The sequence below is a fragment of the Homarus americanus genome, unplaced genomic scaffold, assembly GCF_018991925.1.
Source record: "Homarus americanus isolate GMGI-L3 unplaced genomic scaffold, GMGI_Hamer_2.0 scaffold30535, whole genome shotgun sequence".
In the NCBI taxonomy this organism is placed as follows: Eukaryota; Metazoa; Arthropoda; class Malacostraca; order Decapoda; family Nephropidae; genus Homarus; species Homarus americanus.
The window spans coordinates 6,192,258-6,212,540 of NW_024732440.1; the positions used below are offsets into that span (position 1 = coordinate 6,192,258).

The 20,283-nt window shown below is 42.5% G+C and overlaps 1 protein-coding gene across 1 annotated transcript; it reads right to left on the reverse strand.

The window, feature by feature from the left end:
* Window positions 1-14,100: 14,100 nt before the first annotated feature.
* On the reverse strand, window positions 14,101-17,429 carry LOC121868792. The gene is made up of 3 exons (XM_042369714.1): window positions 16,005-17,429; window positions 15,663-15,865; window positions 14,101-14,944 (listed from the first exon to the last, which is right to left on the reverse strand). Exons 2-3 carry the CDS (start codon window positions 15,678-15,680, stop codon window positions 14,612-14,614), a joined length of 351 nt encoding a protein of 116 aa, XP_042225648.1. The 5' UTR covers window positions 15,681-15,865; window positions 16,005-17,429; the 3' UTR covers window positions 14,101-14,611.
* Between the last annotated feature and the right edge of the window lie 2,854 nt (window positions 17,430-20,283).

The window sequence follows — 20,283 nt, forward strand, 5'->3', positions numbered from 1 at the left end:
CCTTGAAGCTTCCTGCAAATGTCACCAATAGTTATATAATACACAACACTGGATAACTATTATATTATAGGCAGGGGTTATTTGACCAGGACTCGGCACAATAACCGCTGCTTATTTGACCGGGATCTAAAATAAAACTAAATCCTTTTGGCAACAGAAAATTATACAATTAAATAAGACCACAGTGTAATGACTAGTTTAATGCCCACAATCATCCCGACTACAATCCCATACAATCCTCGCAGGTCCCGGTCAAATAGCCGACGGTTATTCGGCCCAGAATCCGGGTCAAATGACAACTTCGTATTAAAAGGAAAGGTTACTCGTTAGTTTAAAACCACACGGAGAAATTGATTATTCAAATAGGTTAGGTTAGGTCAAATTGGGTTTATCCAATAGTTTTTCATGTATTTTGAACGATTCTGACCTTCGGAAAATAGGTGCACGGACGAGACGATAATTTTACCCGTTTTTATTTGTATTTTTTCTAATAAATAAATATTACCTTAATTTCCTCTTACACTAACAAAAACAATGAATCTTCCAAAGTGAGTTAGACTTTCAACATGAAGGGTGAAAAAACAACACTGAAAACCTTACCTAACCTAATCTAAACTACCTAACTTCTTGCGACGGACGAGCAAAAATTTAATCGGCGTACCCGGTTTCGTACGCGTCCGATGGCGTTTACATTTCGTGGACGCGACAGACGTAGAACGAGACTGCGACGACGTCGACGGATTCTTGTCGTGCTACTGGGAGAAACACAATTTTGTGGGATTTATTATTTTAATCTCTTTCACTCGAATTTCACATAATCTGCTGTAACCAATGAGAGGACGGTTCAAATCTATTGTGATATTTACGCGGGAGCAAAATTTTTTTCTAGATATATTTAAGCCTCCCTCGTGACCTAAACGCTGAAGACGAGAACTGACTCGCCGATAAAATATTGAAAACACAAAAAATAAAACATTAAAGAAATAACTTTTTCTCTTATCCTAGGACACGACTTGGTTTCAGCTGGCAAGGTGCCTTTCCAGCTTGCTTGCTAGTGAGCGCTCACTTTAAGTTATTTACAACTTCAGCGGTCACTGATGACACTATGAACTATCACTGTGTACACTGTATCTCCCTGTGAGTGGTGTATTATAAACACAGATTCAGTCCTTGAGAAAGCACACAAACAAAATAAAATTTAAAGTCTCTGTGGCACCTATGACACGAATAGGCTGGCAGTTGTCCTTACCAGCTCGATTGCCAATATGTATTCACTTTAAGATATTTATAGTCTCTTCTGCATTCACTGATGACAACTATGAACTGATTTAACTGAAGGCACAGTACTACACTCCCTGGTTGGCCTTTATCACAGCCGTGACCACAACACCCTAAAAAAAATAATAAAATAAAAGCTTTGTCATGTGGCAGTGATTGTGTGGTTATAGGCCTGTGACCCTGGCTGTACCTCCAACTCGGTGGAAATTGAGTTTTCAAAAATACAATCGTGTCTAGCATGAAAAGTCCTACATCGATTTACACTTTCACCTCACTAAGACGATCTTATGTAATCACTGTCCAATTTCTGCCGCTCTACATCAAAGGCCCGAATGCCGAACACGTTTAAGCGAGATATTTAACGGTTCATTGTGCACGTCTGTTCGTGGCGGTACACACCCACGTTAGTTTAGGTCTGGTTAAATCCAAAACTTTTTCCGATGGGTTTTTGTGCGTTTTGGACACTTTTTACCTCGATTCTTATAGCTCTAGTTTCTGAGGGGCAGGGTGGCAAATTTTTACAAGTGGACAACCATTGACTTTTTGTTGAGCAATGTGTTTTTCCAATAGTTTAGACAATGTTAAAACACGTTTCTTCTACGACGTTTTCCTCAGAAATGACTTAAAATTACCTAATCTCCCTGCTATATTTAAGTCATTTGTGAGGGAAACGTCATTGAAGAAAAGTGGGTCAACGTCGGTCCATTGGCTGTCCGCAGGTTCCCGCCGTGTTTACCCGAGGTTGCGCTCCCAACTCGTCTCCTCCTCGTAGGTTAGGTTAGGTAGGTTCTTTGGTACGAGAATTAATTTTTGGTGTACTTTGGTGTTTTACTCAAATTTGACCTCTATTTTATTGGCAAAATTAGCAGTTTGTTAAAATTGAAAATGTTCTTTTTTGGCAAAACACGTTACAGTACTTTACAAAAGAGAAGGGTACATTTGAGTAAAACACTGAAAAATCTCGAACAAAAAAAAAATTCTCGTACAAAACCCGAGGACAGCCAATGGACGAATATTTACCTAAACCATCGGAACAACACATTGATCAACAACTCCATGGTTGTCCACTTATATTAATTCACCAGGGGCTTATCTCAAAACTATTGAATTGCGCCACAAATGAAGGTCAAATTCGTTCATTACATCAAAAACCACCGGAAAAACATACTTTCAACTTTGATGTGGCAAAAAGTGGAAATATACCATTGGATACAGTACTTCACCACCACCACCAGATGACCCAGCACAATTAACTAAATTAATCATTAAATACACTCTGTCTAACCATAATAATTCTCCAATAACTTCTTAGTATTATTAATGTTAAATATCTGGTATAATATTATGAATAAATGTCTTACCGATGCCTCAGGCCGATATTTTCGGGGCTGTCTGATCGTCGTACACTTGGTCCGTCCTCCACCTTCTTGCTCTGTCTTGTGGCTCCAGTTGGTGATGGATCCAAGAACCACCAGACGAGAAACTCTCCCCTGTACCCCGTGATGAAGGTTTAGTAGTGCTGTTAACTCATAGATGGCGCTCACCTCCATATCATTCCTTTTTACGTTGAATATATAAAACAGCCATATGAATAATCATTTATTACCATTTACATAAAACTATGTTAGCATGTAATAGAGTCCGTAAAAATAAAATGATTTTTGGTGTGCACTTTTGGGGGGCGGCACTTTTGGGTCTGCTCATCACCCATATCTGCAGCTACTGGAGACGTTAATCCATCCCTTTGTATCGGCGGCAAGTTAATCCTTGTCGTGTCTGACCTAACACCTGACCCACATCTGTCTCCTACTATTCAGAACGAGTTTATAGAAATTTTGGGAGAAAACGTAAGAAGCAACGTCATCAAGCAAGTAAAAGAAGCAAAGTACTTTTCCATGATATTCGACAGCACTCCTGATATTTCACATAAGGATCAAACGAGCCAAGTTTTACGCTATGTTATGATCGATGGAGATAAGGTGAAAGTTGTGGAATCATTTGTCGATTTCATTGAAACAAAAGGTAAAACCGCCGAGAATATTTCAATGATGATTTTGGAAAAATTAGAGAAAGACGGAATTGATATTCAAAATTGTAGAGGGCAAGCATATGATAATGCTGCGGTGATAGCTGGTGTTCATACTGGTGTTCAGAAACGTATCAAGGAAATTAATAAAAAAGCAGAATTTGTCGCTTGTACAAATCACTCGCTGAATTTGGCGGGTGTTCATGCAGCTTCTGTTGCTGTGAATTCTGTTACCTTTTTTGGATGTGTGGAACGTTTGTTTGTATTTTTTTCTTCATCAACCCATCGCTGGGATGTTCTAACTTCAGTCACTGGTCAAAGTGTCAAGCGCATAATAGAAACTCGGTGGAGTGCGAGGGGAGAAGCTGTAAGTGTTGTAAAGAAACATTTCTAAAAAATCTTAAGTGCCCTAGAAAAGTTAACTGGTGAAGAAGAAAATACAGCTACCAGGGCAGATGCTGGTGTTCTACTTGGTGCGTTGCAATCATTTTCCTTTTTGTGCTTTCTTAGCGTTGTGGGGACCCGTCCTTCTAGAAATTAACGACACAGACTTACCTCCAAACCAAGGGCTTGAACATACAACAATGTGATATAAAACTCAGGGCATTAGAAACATTTCTAGTTGAAAACAGGGACAAGCTAGTGAGTAGTGGAGTTAACTATGCCAAAGAAATTTGCAATGATCTGGGGCTAGTCATGGAGCGTCAGCGTCGACCCAAAAAGAAGAAACAAATGTTTGGTGAAGGATCACGAGATGCTGAATTGCCATACGACATTGAATTGAGGAGAGAAATGTTTTCTTCGCTGGACAGGGTGATCCAAGAAATAACTTTGAGATTTCAACAGCTTCATAAACTTGCTGAGAAATATGCCTTCCTTACCCCATTGAATCTTTTGGATGATAAATATGAGTGTCAAATAGATCACGATCACGACGACATTGATAAAGAGGAGTTCCTCGTTGAGAGAAAAAGACTTCAGCATTTTGTTGCTGTTGCTGCTATAACTATTAAAGACAGAATACAGACGTGGAAAGAAGGCCCCCTTGAACTTTTGCAGTTTATTCAAAAGTATAACCTTGGGAACTCGGTTCCAAATATAGTAATAATGCTGAGGATTTTCCTCACAATTGCTGTTAGTGTTGCTACCTGTGAGAGGAGTTTTTCGAAACTAAAACTGATCAAGAATTACTTAAGATCTACTATGAGCACCTTGCGGTTGAGAAATCTTGCCATACTGTCTATAGAGCGACAATTGACAGATGAAATAGTTTTTGACAATGTCATTGAAGAATTTGCCAACAAAAAAACAAGAAAAGTTACTTTGTAGAAAGTTGTAGTTTTCATTTCAGAAATAAAGATGGTCCTAATTTTTTACACTTTTTTACTTTTTTCCCTATCCTATATGTCGTTTTTGCTTTTTGTTTAACTGTTACTTATAAAGTTTAAGTATGTTTGGGGTGTATTTAAAGCATACTATATTTGAGTATGTGAAAGTACAGTAATATTATAATGGTACACAAACTATTTAATATATATATATATATATATATATATATATATATATATATATATATATATATATATATATATATATATATATATATATATATATATATATATATATATATATATATATATATATATATATATATATATATATATATATATATATATATATATATATATATATATATATATATATATATATATAGAGTGAGTCACTGTGCAATATGTATTTTTTGTGGGGGCACAGGGGCAGCACACACTCTAGCGCCACTGCCTCTAGCTGAGTGGTTCAATCCAGCTTTACCCATGGGCAGCTAAGGACGAACCCGGCTAGTGGGGAAGATTCAGAGGAGCGCGAACTCCTGTATTTACTTGACTTTGGATATGATCTACATACTTCTACAATAAACTTGATTTTAACTATAAACGCCGTTTTTTAGTTACTTTAAAGGTTTTCTGTGGCGTTTTAGATCAATTTAAGACTAGACTTGACATTTCCGTCTCTAATAACTTGCATACAATTTATCAACTTAAATAATTTAGGTTTACATAAGATCGTGGGGACTACTCTTGTTCTTTCTAGATCCTTAATTTGGCTTTAAGACGCCACCCGATCATCTAGCACAATACATTTACTTGGTAGCTTCAATCGAGCAATGTGTGAACGTTAACTTCCATCCATCTGGTTTCCCACCTGAATCGATGTAGAATGAAATCTCGAGCCTAGAGCAAAGCATTTTTTTAACTGATCATTGATTCTCTGCCAAGGAAGCAAAACTAAACTTAATATGCCTTACCAGTAAGGATAGTGGACATGTATCCTTGCTGCACCTGGTGTCCATAGCCACTTTGTCAAACCTGCACCCGAGTCCACCTGTTCCCATAACTCGTCGAAAGCTGGCAGTTTAGGTGGCCGAAATTGCTGTTGAATACACGGAAGACGCTGTGTGGTCATGATGTAACGACCACAGTCATACACGCCATTTAACGCCAAAATCAAATGATTCCTATTACGCTCAATAGCCCACAAAACGTGTACCTCTGCTTTATTGAGTCCTCCATCTGAGGAGTCCGTTTTCTCATCACTTCAAGACGCCTCAGTCCTCCGTTATCCCATTTTCTGACCTACTGAAACCAACCTCTCTATAAAATGAGTTTGAATGTGAGAGAGAACACCCTTGTTTTGAGTCCACTTCGATATGTCTGTTTACAGTTAGAACATTGAAGATCCATTGTGAGTGGTGTTGAACGCCTCAACTGTCCTTATTGTTAGTAAGACGTGTCAAGTAAGCGAGTGTTGAGTTTGCCAGCTGAGTGGCGTATTTTATGTCGTCCGTGGGGATACCCATGGGTTTCTGATCGCTACTGAAGTTATATTATTTTGTCGCCCCGACATCGGAGAATCTGATGTTCATAGCTTAGTTAGTGTCGGTTGTCTATTTAAGAAAGTCATTAATCTTCTGAACAGTTCCTGTCAAACTCAAAATTCTCCAAGACTTAACGGCCGTTTGACCGGGGATGTGGTTTGCGGTCAGACCAATAGAGTTGCGAACGCATATATAACTTCAATTCACCTCTTTACTGACAAACTCAATCTCTGATTAAATCATAAATATAGATGTAGAAAATTCGCCTGATCTGTGACACTGACGGTCACAGCTAGGTGTCCAACGATCACCTTGAATAGAGGGCCTATTGTTTGTAAAATTATTCTTTCTAGTAGGAATATGCCCTCAGGCCCGTATGTATGCCTGCGTGCGAGGAAAAAAAATCACACTTTTTGTGATTTCGTCTCCAGGTATGTTCACGTGTGTTCCACGCCGCCATATTAACTCGGTTTAACTTAGTCATTTTTGTGAATATCAGTGTTCATGTTTTAACATAGTGCCAATTGAGTCAAGTAAAGTAGAGATCTAGCTATCGTCTGAACCGGTGCCAGACGTATGTTTTGTATAGTGAAGTTAAATATTCACTCCTGTGATTTCTTCTCCAGACGCGGGTGTGTTAGCAACTCTCCTGAGGGTCGGTAGCTACCTATGGGCAAGATGGTTCTTGAAGACTGTCTCTAAGGGGGCGCGTTTAGACTCCCAGGACACGATTCCCCCGGGACGCGCCCTCAACACTCTGCCAGTGTGTCACGAGTCCACATCCCTGAATGCACCTAGCGAGCGAGCCTTCAGCTTGGCGGTCGCTGTAAACAAATGTGCCCGCTGAATCCACGGAGATTGTACCTCATCTATTGCATGGAGCAGTGTCGGCCCAGGTTTGGAGGGATAACTAGCAGAAATATAGTATCCCGGGTTAAGTATTGAACCCCTGAATGATAGTTCAAGGTACCAGGTGGTTCCTTGTGAACTGATAAGAAATATTGTATGTTACTAATTGTGGAGTTGCCCAGTGTTATGTATTCATCTGTAGTAACCCTGAAAGAATAACCTGAGAGTATAAGGTTCTAACGAAGAATTGAGGAGGTAATTTGTTCCTTGTTAAAGTAAGACCTGCGGGTCCAGTGTTATTGACAGTGTGTAGTCATTTCTAAATCTTACTTGTCAAAGAAATTGTAGTGGAATTCTCCCCTACAAACGCTGTTTGTCGTTGCCTAGCCGACCCCACCAATTCCCCAGTGTATGCCTCGTGGTCTAGGTCAACCAGCGCCGCCATACACCACGGAGCGGGGGTCAACTGCTAAGCCACGCCTACCCCCGCTATTTAAGACCTGACCTCGTGGTGATCTCGCTCTTTCTACCTACACCAACCAGCCAGCAACACCTCCGCCTGCCTGGCGGTCCTCTCTCCCGCCGGCGAGCATGGCGACCCACAAGCTGTCCTTCTCTGAGCGTCCTCACCAACCAGCTCTCTCTACATCACGCTTGTAACCATGCTGCCTTCCCAGCACCAAGCTGCATTGTACATCCAATACAACATGTATATAGAGAGCACATTGTGAGTTTCCTTTCTCCATCCCATCCTGAGTGTGAACCAAACAAACTCATACCCCACAAAATAATACAACAGTTGTCGAATGAAGTAATGAGTAATAGTTGTTGAATGGTATAGGTACATGGAGTTGTATAATGGTATAATAAGTATTTGGAGGTGGTTAATGAGGTAATAAGTTCTTGAAGTGTTTGATGACTTAATAAGTTAATTGCGGTTCTGTTTAGCCTGAGTGAATCTAAGATGCATCTTCTCCACTCACTGTGTTAATAAATATTGAATTAGTGACCTACGAGTATCACCACTCTACTTCTAAACATTGGTTCCCAGAAATTAATACTTACTCACGTGCCTATACATCTACCACACTACCCAAAACCCTTCCATGAGTTGTTATATAATGAAAAGTCTGGGTGGTGGCAGCTACCCTGTGTGAGTATAAAAAGAGTTGTACTAAGAGTAACATGGTTCCCCAGACTAACCCATGTATAAGAATAGACATAAAACAGTATACTTCCGAAAGGTAAGAACATTGAAAGACTTGGAAAGTACAAGAAAAGAAAGAGAAGACATGTATGTACATTGTGGAACTAATGACAGCATAGAAATTATTAAATATATAGATCATGAAAGATTAAGATAAAGAACATACAGAACTGAGAAGAGAATTACTTATATAAGAATATAAGGTATATAGTGATAAAGAATATATAAGAATAAGTATATATGTAAAGAATGGAAGAAGAATAAGTATATAAAACAGGATACTCATTGGAAGGAATGCTACACAGAACAAATAGGTATATGAATAAATATAATACTAACAGAAAAGAATAGCTGGATGGTAAATTATTGAAAAGCGAAAACTCGGCCCGTTACAATGATACAACCGACTCGATACTTAATGAAAATGCTCCATCAATTCTTCTTGTCTTTGAACCCCCCCCCCTCCCCCCTCCCCCTGTGCTTTCTCAAACCTCTTGATTCCAGGTTTCCCTTCCCAATTCATAATCGGTATAAATGAAAAGGTGGTAGTTGAGTGGCCAGTAATTATGGTGGAAAACCCACTTGGTGAATACCTGAGGTTAGAACAATTCTGTATTCGAGGTTAGATTCCTGCTACCACAATGATCCGAAGTGGGAGGATAAACAAGGACAATGGAGTCCATAAAATGCTTATATAACCTAGCACAACAAAGTACATGTTCTGGGTGAGGTCAGTAGTTCCCCTGGTCTGGCTACTGAGGAATGTCTGCAGCACAACACTAACGCCTACAATAACCCCCGACCACTCGAAGTAGCTTCTTCACAACCACTAGGCACCTGTACTGGTAGCTCCTCACCTGAATCTGTAGGTAACAGCGTTTCTGGAACAATCCACTCCTACTGCAGATGTTTGGGATCTCCATTGGCCACCATGTCTGAGCTCGCTCGTCTTGGGTGGTAGATTTGCGTAACTTGTTACCTTGATTATAGCTGTACTACTACACCCTCCATCGCTGCTAGTACTCATTACAATACTACCACTACAGTAACATACTCCCAACCTCCATTACTGTACTGTCATTCACATTATATTACAACATTCCTATACAAGAAACCGTTCATTGTTTAACCCTTCACAGCTACAGTAGATATATCTCCCTACAGTATATACCCCAGTACCCTTAGTAGGTAGATACACAAGGGGATACAGACGGGATATACTATATTTAGCAGAAAATACAGCATATACACTGAATTACAACTCCTAACTGGGGGCTGACAAGTTTTGTTGCTGTACAGAAGTTATATACACCAAGAGGGGGAGGGGGGCCTCAAACTGTACAAAACAAAGAACAAATTAATGGAAAGTGGAAGCAAACCATAAGTTGCAATTATACTGTATAACAAATAAAAAATCTGGAGAACAATTACAAGTAGTGCCAATAAACTTGGAATAATAAAAAAAAGTAACTGGAAAAAACTGCTATATTAAATACATTTGCGAAACAAACCTACCCTTGGAAATTTATAGTCAAATGCGAGACTGTGGGTAAGTTAGGCATTGTTATACACAGTTATATCAATGTAGTGAAATATACAACTCCGTTAACCGTTACGTCGCCCTTGGACTGTCCCAGCTTCGTCCGCGCTCATCCCGGACGCTCGACTCCGGAGCCGTTACTGCCGGTGCTCTCGCTCTCCTCCGGACTGACCGTTCATAATGCCTGAGATTTCTATCGTTATTTACAGAAGCCGGTCGGGCTACGGCGATCGACATTATGCGTATCGGGTTTGTTTCTATATCTACAAACGTGTAAATACATTAAGCACTCTTTTGTAAGTTTCCATTCATTGCACTGTCAATGGCGATTTTTGCAACTCTTTACTGCGAGAGCCATCTTAATAATACGACGATGCACGCGATTCTGCGACGTCCGACCGGTCGGGGATCTCGCGGGCCGAACGCTCGAGCGTGCGCGTGAGAGCGGCGAGTGCGCCGGCCGGGTTGGTGGCCCGAGTCGTGAGGGTGTTCCTGGAAGGATGGTCCGTCCAGCGGACGGCGCCGCCCGGACGGTGGACTGGTAGGCGGTGGCCACGTCCCTCGCCTTCACTGCCATGTTCCAGAGTCTGGAGAGGCGCGGTCGTGTGCCGCACCACCTGCTGGGTCACGTCCACCGTGCGCTGCATCGTCTTTATACACGTCGACAGACACTGCAACGACGTGTCTTCGGATTCCGTGGCCGACTCGACGAATAACTTCGAGGCCATTATGAACCGTCTCGATTCACTGGCGAGAGCCTCTCTGGAACTTTGCCTAGTCTTGAGTGGCGGTGCCGCCGCAACGCTGAGCTTCTGTGCAGGTCGCTGCCTTCTCCGTCGAGGACTTCGGGGACTGACCGACCGCTCCCGTAAAACGGCGGAAGGCATCACATCGATGTCTTCTGCTTCTTCTGACGAATCTCGATCGAAGTTGCCGATGTCCGGGGAATCGTCCGGATCCGTCCCGTTTGGAGTCTTGCCGTTGACGGTCTTGTTTTGGCGAGGAAGTCTGCAGAGGAGCGACTTCGTGGTTCGGGCTGTTTTTAACAGCCACGCTGGAATTATCCAGTCTGGGCAGTCTCGAAGCCGTGGAATTTTTGTCGGCGGTTTGCACGGGACTTTTGATGCCGTTGGCGGCAATGCGGGAACTCTCCGAGCCGGCGACTGACTATTCTTGGCGGGGAGCCGAGGCTTCGGTTCGTCCGCACCGGCTCCTTTACGAGTGACTCTGGGACTCTTTGGGGGGGGGGAGCGAGTACCCCCTCGAGGCAGTGCCGGATTTAGACCTGTGGAGGCCTGTGGGCGGCCAGCCTCTTTGTGGAGGGCCCCCCCCCTCATTATAACTACCCAAGAGGGTGGGGCGGCGAGTGATGCGAGCCCGAACGTCTGGGAGTTCCGGTGGTCGCTGTAAGCCCCCCGGGAAAATTTTGAAATTTGAACACTTCTTTGGAGAATTTTGAAGCCATATGCAGTTATATTGAGGAAATTATGACATTGAGACATATTTAATTAACTGTATATTTATTGATAAGTGTACAAATTCCCAACACACACAAAAGTGAGATACAACTAGAGTCATTCATGTGGTTTCAAGTCGGTTCATAGGAAAACCGGGTATTCGTGAATTTCAAGGAGTGGCTAGCCTAATTTCTATCACGCTTCTTGCTGAACACAGTTTTACGTGATGGAATAGATAAACGTGAATTTTAAAGAATGAAAATAAAAATAATCCAAACGAATAAACAAATAAATAAAATATTGTATGATATGGAGGCCCCTGGACAGCTGTCCACTCCTGAATCCGGCCCTGCCTCGAGGAGAAGTGGGACTGCTCGCGGGAGCCTTACCGCCGGTAGGTCCGGAAGGAGCCGTTAATTTGCCCGAAGGACGCAGACGGTGGGTGCCTGGCGGATTATTCGTAGGAGAAGTGGTTGGGCCGAGCTGTGGCTTGCGAAGTCTGGAAGGCACCGAGGGTGGCTGCTCCGAGAGACTCCTCACGCCCTGGTGATGGCGAACGAAGGCCTTTGTTCTGCATACCTGCCTTCACAATGTCATGAGGAAGGGAAATTTTATTTACTAAAATGAACGGATAATGCTTCGTGCATATTGCACGCACGCACGCACCGTCAACTTTCTCCAGTTCTTCGATCAGCCAAACTTATTAACATATTCAATTTTCTTTACTCAATCAACAGCACCAACCTCAATTATCATCCCATCCTGGCAAACACCAAACAATCATGGTGACACTACATATCCTACTATAATCTTACTTTCATCAGCAACAACTTCACCTCTCCCTCACATACAGTACACTGCCTATAGACAACAATCAGTATTTATCTAATACATTTTCTAACGTTCCTACATTGCTCTTCTAACGACTCTATACGGGTCCTTAAGTATCACAAAAACATTATAGATTTCATGAGATAATTTTACATATAAGTGTGAGGCGGGGGTAACAACTGACAAGCTGCCACCAACGTGAGGGCGCGGGTCTAGCGCTGCCACCAATGTGAGGGTGCGGTGTTCCCTCTCTATCTCTACACCACCCTCATCTTATTTACTTCTCTTACTCAGTTCCGTCACCTATTCTTTTGGTAGCATGGTCGAGGGTCTAGGCACATGGGTAGGGTAATTCTGGTATCAAGTCACTTGGATGGAAATAAAGGTAAAATACTGTGGGAGAAAGGAATACACCTAAAGTACTCTAAAAACAAGTTTATTAATATGCAATCAATGGGGAAAGATATTGTATTAAACATATAACTACCAAGCTCAACTCCTGGGCTTAGTGCAAACTCAGTACTTACTCAACATACTCGTTAATAATTAAACTAGCATATACAGGGGTCCACTACCCAACATGGGATAATTATTTCCAACTAATTATCCCTAACATACATGTCACAACACTCTCTGTGGACATACACTTCTAAGGAGTAACCCAGGGTAGAGCACTGGGGCTCACGACCTTTGTTATTGTGGGGTAGCCAGACACACGGCGGGTCTGGGGTCTGGCCCAACGAAGCCGTGGGGCACCTTAATCGGGCCGCATCGGTGCCATCGTTTCGTATGTGATCCCTGTTGGTTATTTACTACATCCGGGGCCGTTGTTGAATGGTTGCAAGAATCACAATGGGATCTGGAGAAACATGGGAGCAGCGTCAGGGAAGGACAACACGAACAAACTCTCTTGTCTGGACGACAGACGTATTTACGTTATATTACTTCTACACTGGGTGAGTGACAATTCAACTGTTAAATCATGAACACTGATATTCACTACAATTGACTGAATTAACTGAATGGCTACCCAAAAACATACCTGGAGAAACATGGGAGCAGCGTCAGGGAAGGCTCTCACTGGCTCGCCTTGAGTTTATATACCCCTGAGTTGCCAGTGATCGCTACTCACGCAATGACAATAATTACAAACACACTAACTGTTACTCATTCAAAGACGACCCTCAGTTGACAAAGGTCTGGCGAATTACTTGAGTTGATTTACACAGACTAATTCAAGATTGAGCTTCCCAGGAGAAAGTGGAATAACAACGCACTGACAACTGTCTTCACAAAGGCGGGACTCTGGGAGGGAACACCAGTGTAGCGTGTACGGGGAAAAAACACATCTTCTCGGGGGTCGCTAACTCACTCGCGTTTTGCGGGTGTGGAGTTTAATAAGAATCATCAGTTAAATAGATCAGCAGTCAACGTGACCATGACATAAGTACTATGCTCCTTAATTTAAAAAGTGACCCACATGATCTCTTCCAAGTCTGGTTCCAAACTTTTCTTCCTACCTTATATCTCAAAATCTTCCCTCTGCCATTCTATTGATTCTTTATTAAACATAATCAATACACTTTTGTTATTCTATTAAAAACAAGTTTATAACATCCCTATTCTGTATTTTTCTAGGTAAATAGACAGTTTCAATATGATTACCGTTTCCTCTCTTTTGAGTTTTCTTTTATCACGTTGAATCTTTATTTCTCTCGGTGTTAAACAGGATAACTCTGCCTCTCAGCTGTTACATTTACCAACTTCTCATAATAAAACCTTTATCTCCCTCTACCCTCGTCTTTTTTTCGTATTGTATCCACGCTACCGATCGTATAAAGAATTAAACACGTCGGTACATAAAATCAATTTCTTTTCCAATTCCCCAAAATAGAGAATATATTCACCTCCATCATTGCTGTAAGTTATCATCTGCTTCAATTCATTTAGCAGGACAGTAATGTACCAAAAAAAAAATCACAAAAATGATAAAACAAGGCAGGTGAACTCAAGACTGGCTGAGCTAAAGTTCATTAATGATGTTTAGAGCTTTATTGAAAATTCTAAGAGCAATTCTTCGGTAGAGGACAACGCGAGAGAATCGTTACCGGAGGCTACGCTTTGTTTGGATGGGGACCCCGGGGAGGCTTTGGCTTGGCCGACGTCTTCGCTGGAGGCCGAGGCTTTGGTGCTCGACTTCGGGATGGTGTCGTAACTGGCGTGACTCGTCGTGTCGTCTCGAGAGGCAGACTTGGAGAGGTTACCTGTGCTCGTGGATATACTTCTCTGGATTTTTGACGAGGGAGGAGAAGGCTTGCATTTCTTTGGGTTAGTCAGAGTGCCGGCTCGTGTGATGGACGTTCATGAAGGAGGGGGAGGTGGAGAGTCCTCCTATTTCCCTCTGCCTTACCGGTTGGCACGGTCATTTGGCGCTGAAGAGAAGAGGCGGTCCAGTTTCCCCCAGAGCTGAAGGTTCGTACTCTGGCAGTGACCGACGGCTGCTTGGAGTCGCCGCTCTCCCGACTTCCGCCGGTATTTTTGGCACTCGTCATTTGTCGAAACTTTTGTACGTCTTACCATTTTCCTCTAATGCCTGTGCCAATTTGGCATGCAGTTCATGTCCTACATTAGAATTATTTGATCTCGGACTGTCATAACCCGAAGAATCACTTGGGGAATGAGAGTTTTCTTTGCTAAGCTTCGGTAGCAACCGACGATTGTCTACGGAGGCACTTGAGGTAGGCGGACTACCGTAGGCAGTCCTGGGAGGAACTTCGAAGCGCCTCTGCAGAGATGCGACCTTCCCTGCTACACTGGCGCGCTTGGCCGTCGTCTCCGAGCCGACGTGCACCTCGCCGATGTCGTGGTCCTTCTTCCCGACCTGTAACGATAAACCAATTTAGCTCATTTTTGTACTAAAAAATTATGTCTTAAAGTAAATACCTCCTACATCACTGTTTGTGATATACATTCAGGAAGAAAGAACTGACAGCAAATACTTTAGGTAAAAACAAACATTTGCTGGTACGGCAGTAATGAGTGTATCGTGGGTTTGAGTCCTGGCTGAGACACGCATGAGAAGGGTGTTATCCAGTGACACTCCCAAATATTACAGATTTCTTCCTGTACGAACACCTGACACCAGTGTTCATAACAAATTAAAAAAGAACAGACCAACTGGCCCAGCAGCTAATAAACTTTTAAGTGGTGGAATGATAAATTAATAAATTAACAATATTCTTTTACTACAGGAGAAATCACAATATAACTCAACCATTTTAACCCATTGAGTAACACATTTCTCCAACCTGAAAACACTGTCTGACATTACCCATAATAAAACACTCCTCCTTAAAGAGATAAACAACCTGAGAGTCATACATACCATCAGGAAATGTGATTTTAAATGGCCTCCCTGTTTTCCTAAGTACTGTATTGTGTTGTATAATACTGTACAGTATTTATTATAAACCCACAACTAATTATTACACGGTGCGGTAATCTTCTTACACGACGATGCACGTTACGGTGAATCAATAACATCTATGAACAGAAACAAATTCATTTAGTTCAGACGAACACTTCCACGGTACACTTACAGTAATACGGTATTGCATTTAATTGTAGAAAATTAGATGAACCTCGCAACAACTCGCCCTGCCGATTCCTTCTTTGGCTCCGTATAACGTCGGAAGACCTGTTGTCCTTCTTGTCCGAGGTTGGAGGAGGCGGCGGGATAACAAACGCGGAGATGTCGCACTCGTTCCCCCGTCTTACGGTTCTCCGCGCACGTCTGAAGGTCCTGTAAACGGCATCGTACGTACAGAACAATTCTCTATTTGTAAATAAGGAAATATCTTGGAGTTTCATGTACTGTATAGTCATCAAAATGGATAAAAACAGCAGCATTATAATGAATGTATAATCACTACACTACTTACCACACCTCCTTCAGGTGGTGGAGGAATGGTAAGGTTTGCAATGAAGAAATCTATATCTTCGCCCTCCTCCAAGCGAATGCCGAGCCGGCGTAGGGCGGCCGAGGTGAAGCTTGGATCCCTCGCTCCTCCGTTGCCACCCGAGCTTTTGTCGACTGCCGGTCAGTGGGGAGAAGACGGAGTCACCGAAGACGATGCCGATGTTGAGGCTGCTCGGGGAGGTGCTGTCCTCCGTGTCGCTTGCTCCTGCTGGACACGTGTAAGACGAAGCTCAAGACCCAATGCTGGTTTTTATTACGGTGACTTATCGTCATTTTACCGCATCCTTCACGTACACTTTTATTTATACAGAACGCGTCCTTGACTTTAACGTAAACAAGTTTGTTACCTTACAACCCGAGTTATTAATTTTTTATATCTGGTATGAATTCTACCACAGAAAAAATCCCAAATTAATGAGTCAAAATAAGTCTCTAAGTTAATATGTCAGTGTACGATAGATTGATTATTAAATGGCTATACTGTAATAAACCAAATCTGGATCATTGGGACATTACAGTACGGTATAAACTAAATGGGAAAAGCATACGAGTGAACTGCAACTAATTGCAGGTGAAAGGAGCTCGTCCATGCCCGATATACTGTGTTAGTGGGCAACTAAGTTAGGGCGTGCACGTGTTAGTTATATACGAAGGCAACGTGCGAGGCTCTGGTGCTTCGGGCGACGAATGATGTCATTTCCGTCATCTTGGTTAACCTCTTCAATGTGCGAGTCGACGGTTAACTTAGCCGAGAAGACATACCCGATTGGTGGTGTGTTAGTAGGTACATAATCTCCTCTACTGGTGATCTTTACTGCCTGCGAGCACTCGCGCAACGACGCCGGCAGTGCCAACGTATCAGGCACTCACACACAATGCCACCGATGTATCACGCACTCACAGCACCACCACCAACGGATCACGCACTCACACAGCCACAACGACCAATATATAAATATATATACCAAACAAAATCAGTGACCTCAAATAAGCTAATGATACAACTACCATGAACTGCCCAATCAGCCATAAATTCACCTCACAGCTGAACAACTTTGCAAGGATAAATTTACATCATTCGGAAATACCAATACACAGTAAGCTATACATATTCACTTCAAGACTGAATAGTGCAGTTTCTTCATCCCGTTGGGATGCCTCCTTACCGTTGGTACGCCCCAGGTGCATCCTCTTACACTTCCTGACATTGAATCTCAGTGGCCATTTCTTCGACCACTCCTGGAGGTCACCGAGATCCTTCTCCAGCTCTTCACAGTCCGCTCAGTTCTTGATTTCCCGAAATAACTTGGCGTCGTCGGCAAACATTTGTACGGAGGTGTGTACAACGTCGGGCATGTCATTTATGAAACAAACAGACAACATCGGACCCAATACACTGCCTTGTGGTACCCCGTTTGTGACAGGTACAGATGATGATTTCGTGCCATTAATCACCACACACTGCTTGCGGTCTTGTAGAAAGTCTTCCATCCACGCTAGGACATTTCCTGAATTCTGTACCCTTCCTGTTTGAATTTTAGCCTTGGCAAAATCTAGGTACATATTGTCGATATTACCACCCCATTCCAGAGTATAGCTGCCTACTACCTGACAACAACTCTTAGGAAACATAATATCACCATTTAACATAAGACTTCAAGCTTATCAAAAGAAAGGGACTGGTAACAACTGTAGCACCATCACATAATGGGAACACCACAGCCGATTACAATGCCAACAAGTGGTAACAATACGTTATATCCACAATAATATTAAATTACGTCATTCGCTCAAAGGTTATTGAGGATTTACAGTTTGTATACGAAGGCTAGTTCTCTGTTTCCTTAATTAAATTCACCTTAGAAAAGGATGCTTTGCATCAAAAGTGACAACACTTTCATTGCTAATGTCCAAAACATTTATATTTTGCTTCTCCCTCTTCATTTAAAATGCTAATAACAGGTTTATAAAATAGCAGACTCTTTTGGGGTGTAAATATACCACCAGTCTCCACAACTTATTGTTTAGTTCGAATCTTTTCTTTATTTCCCTACACACCACTACTAGAAATCTCTGCACCACATCTTCGTCAATGTTCACGCTCATCTTATAATGCTCTTCCCTTTGGAAGGTGGCATGTAATGCGATCCCGAATATATCCGATCGACTGGTACGTACTGTATAGGGAATCATCGGTTGGATCAATACCATGCATTTGGAGATTGACAAACTATGTAACTGGCAAAAGGAGTTTAGCAATAACAGATGCAGTTGACATATGGATTAAATGCAAAGTTGGGGCTTTACTCTGGAAAATCAAGTTTATTGTGTTGAGTTGCGGCAATATGTAATTAAAAATTCAAGTGGCAGAACACAAGTCTCTCCTCAATTACCCTGATGTGGAAATACGGTTTGAAGGGGATGCTACTGTTCGAGCACTCTTGCAACAGCTTCAAGGAGTGGCAACAACCTCTTGGCACAGGCATGAAATATTTGTGTGGTTTGAGTTGACAAAACCCTGGAATTCCTGAACTCGCATTTCCTTTTGGCACTGTGGGAAAGGTAAATGTACGCATTCCCTCTCGACACGTCTTCACGAGTACGTGGCCAGGTCTTTGCTGCTTCGCTGACACGGAGATGCATACCCCGTGCAACACGTTTAAATACGGTAATGAACTCTCATTCTGCTAGTTACACGGTTATATTCGCCCGTAATGTTTGATGCCCCATCTGCAGCAGTCCCAATGAAGTTGTTCAATGGTATATCATGTGTAGTGAGGCACTGTAACAGCACGTCATATATTTTCACCAGTCGAACCCCGATTACCGTCAAATACGTTAATCAAATCCAGCATCGCGATTTTGTCGTCATCTCTCCAGATCAAAATACCTCACTGTCATTGCACGTGATTTACGGACCAAACAGTCGGTACTTTCGTCAATAATTACACTAAATTTATTTGTAGTTTCCTAACCAAGTTTTGAGTTGCACATTCCCCTAAAGCTTGCAAGACGACCTTGCACCCGGTCCGTTTTGTTGCCGTTTGAGCGGCGGTCTTGGAATCGGTGGTCACATAAGCTAAAGGGAATATTAAATTTATTTGGCTATACTTGCAACTGAAGATCGTGAGATCATGTGCCGCTTGGGACAGATTAACACGACCACTTATTGAGCAGTGCCATTACATTTTGGGCTAAAATACAAGAGGAAACAACCACTAAATCACCTGAATGGCATCATGTTCTGCCAAAAATGCTGCGAACAGGATAGTTGCCTTCGCCGTGGCGCTCGGCGTGGCCCCAGCAGGGTGAAGACGTGTAAGGTCAATCAGAGGCACCGCCGCCGGGCTGACCACAATGAGCAGACATGCCACCCGGAGCAGAGGTGCTAGCTTTGAGGAGTTCTTCCATACCCGTATGCTGTCTTGAGGTGCGGTGGCGTTTCAATGACGATGTCTCGGCACTTAGGCATTTGTGGCAATGTGCCTCGGTCGGAGTTCCTGGTACCCGAGCCAGTCGAGAGCAAAAACGTCCTTCGCTGGCCAATCTTCTTGGAAATGGGGACGAGGAGGCATAACCCGGAGATGTCAGTTGTTGAGAATGCGTTAGACGACGACTCTCACGAGCAGTAAATAATCTCCGTGCATCCGTGCAGTATGCATGGGATTTCGCCAAATATAGCGGTATTGCAGAGAACCTCTAGTTGAACATAAGTTTACTTGCACATACACGTAATCCACATAAAAGATATTAGTTATGTTTATTGAGTGTGTAATAACGACAGTAAATACACCAATTACCAAGACAGACTGACGACTGCGTGAATCAGAGCCTCTTCATTCATAAGCGACACCAAAGATGTTAGTGAACAGTAATCCTAAAAGAAGATTGCACTACGAGATTCAATACACGGACAATTTAGTCGGAGTTAATTTGTTACAGTTTGACACGACCGTGATCCAAGGTCGTAAATATAGGTATGTATTAACAAATACTGTATTAAGTAGATTATCTTGAATGATACCAGTTTCCGTTTTCTATGTATGAAAAGGCACAAAACTGGTTCATGGAACACTTATCCAAAGGTAGTAAATAAACTAATTCATCATAACAAATACAATTAGACCAAATGTGAGACGATGCTAGCCGACGATATGAGGAGCCTTACGTAGTGGTTGCCCGGCGAAAACCTCAGATGTACTAATCAGTGTACGATCCTTCTGCTTTCACTACACGACGGT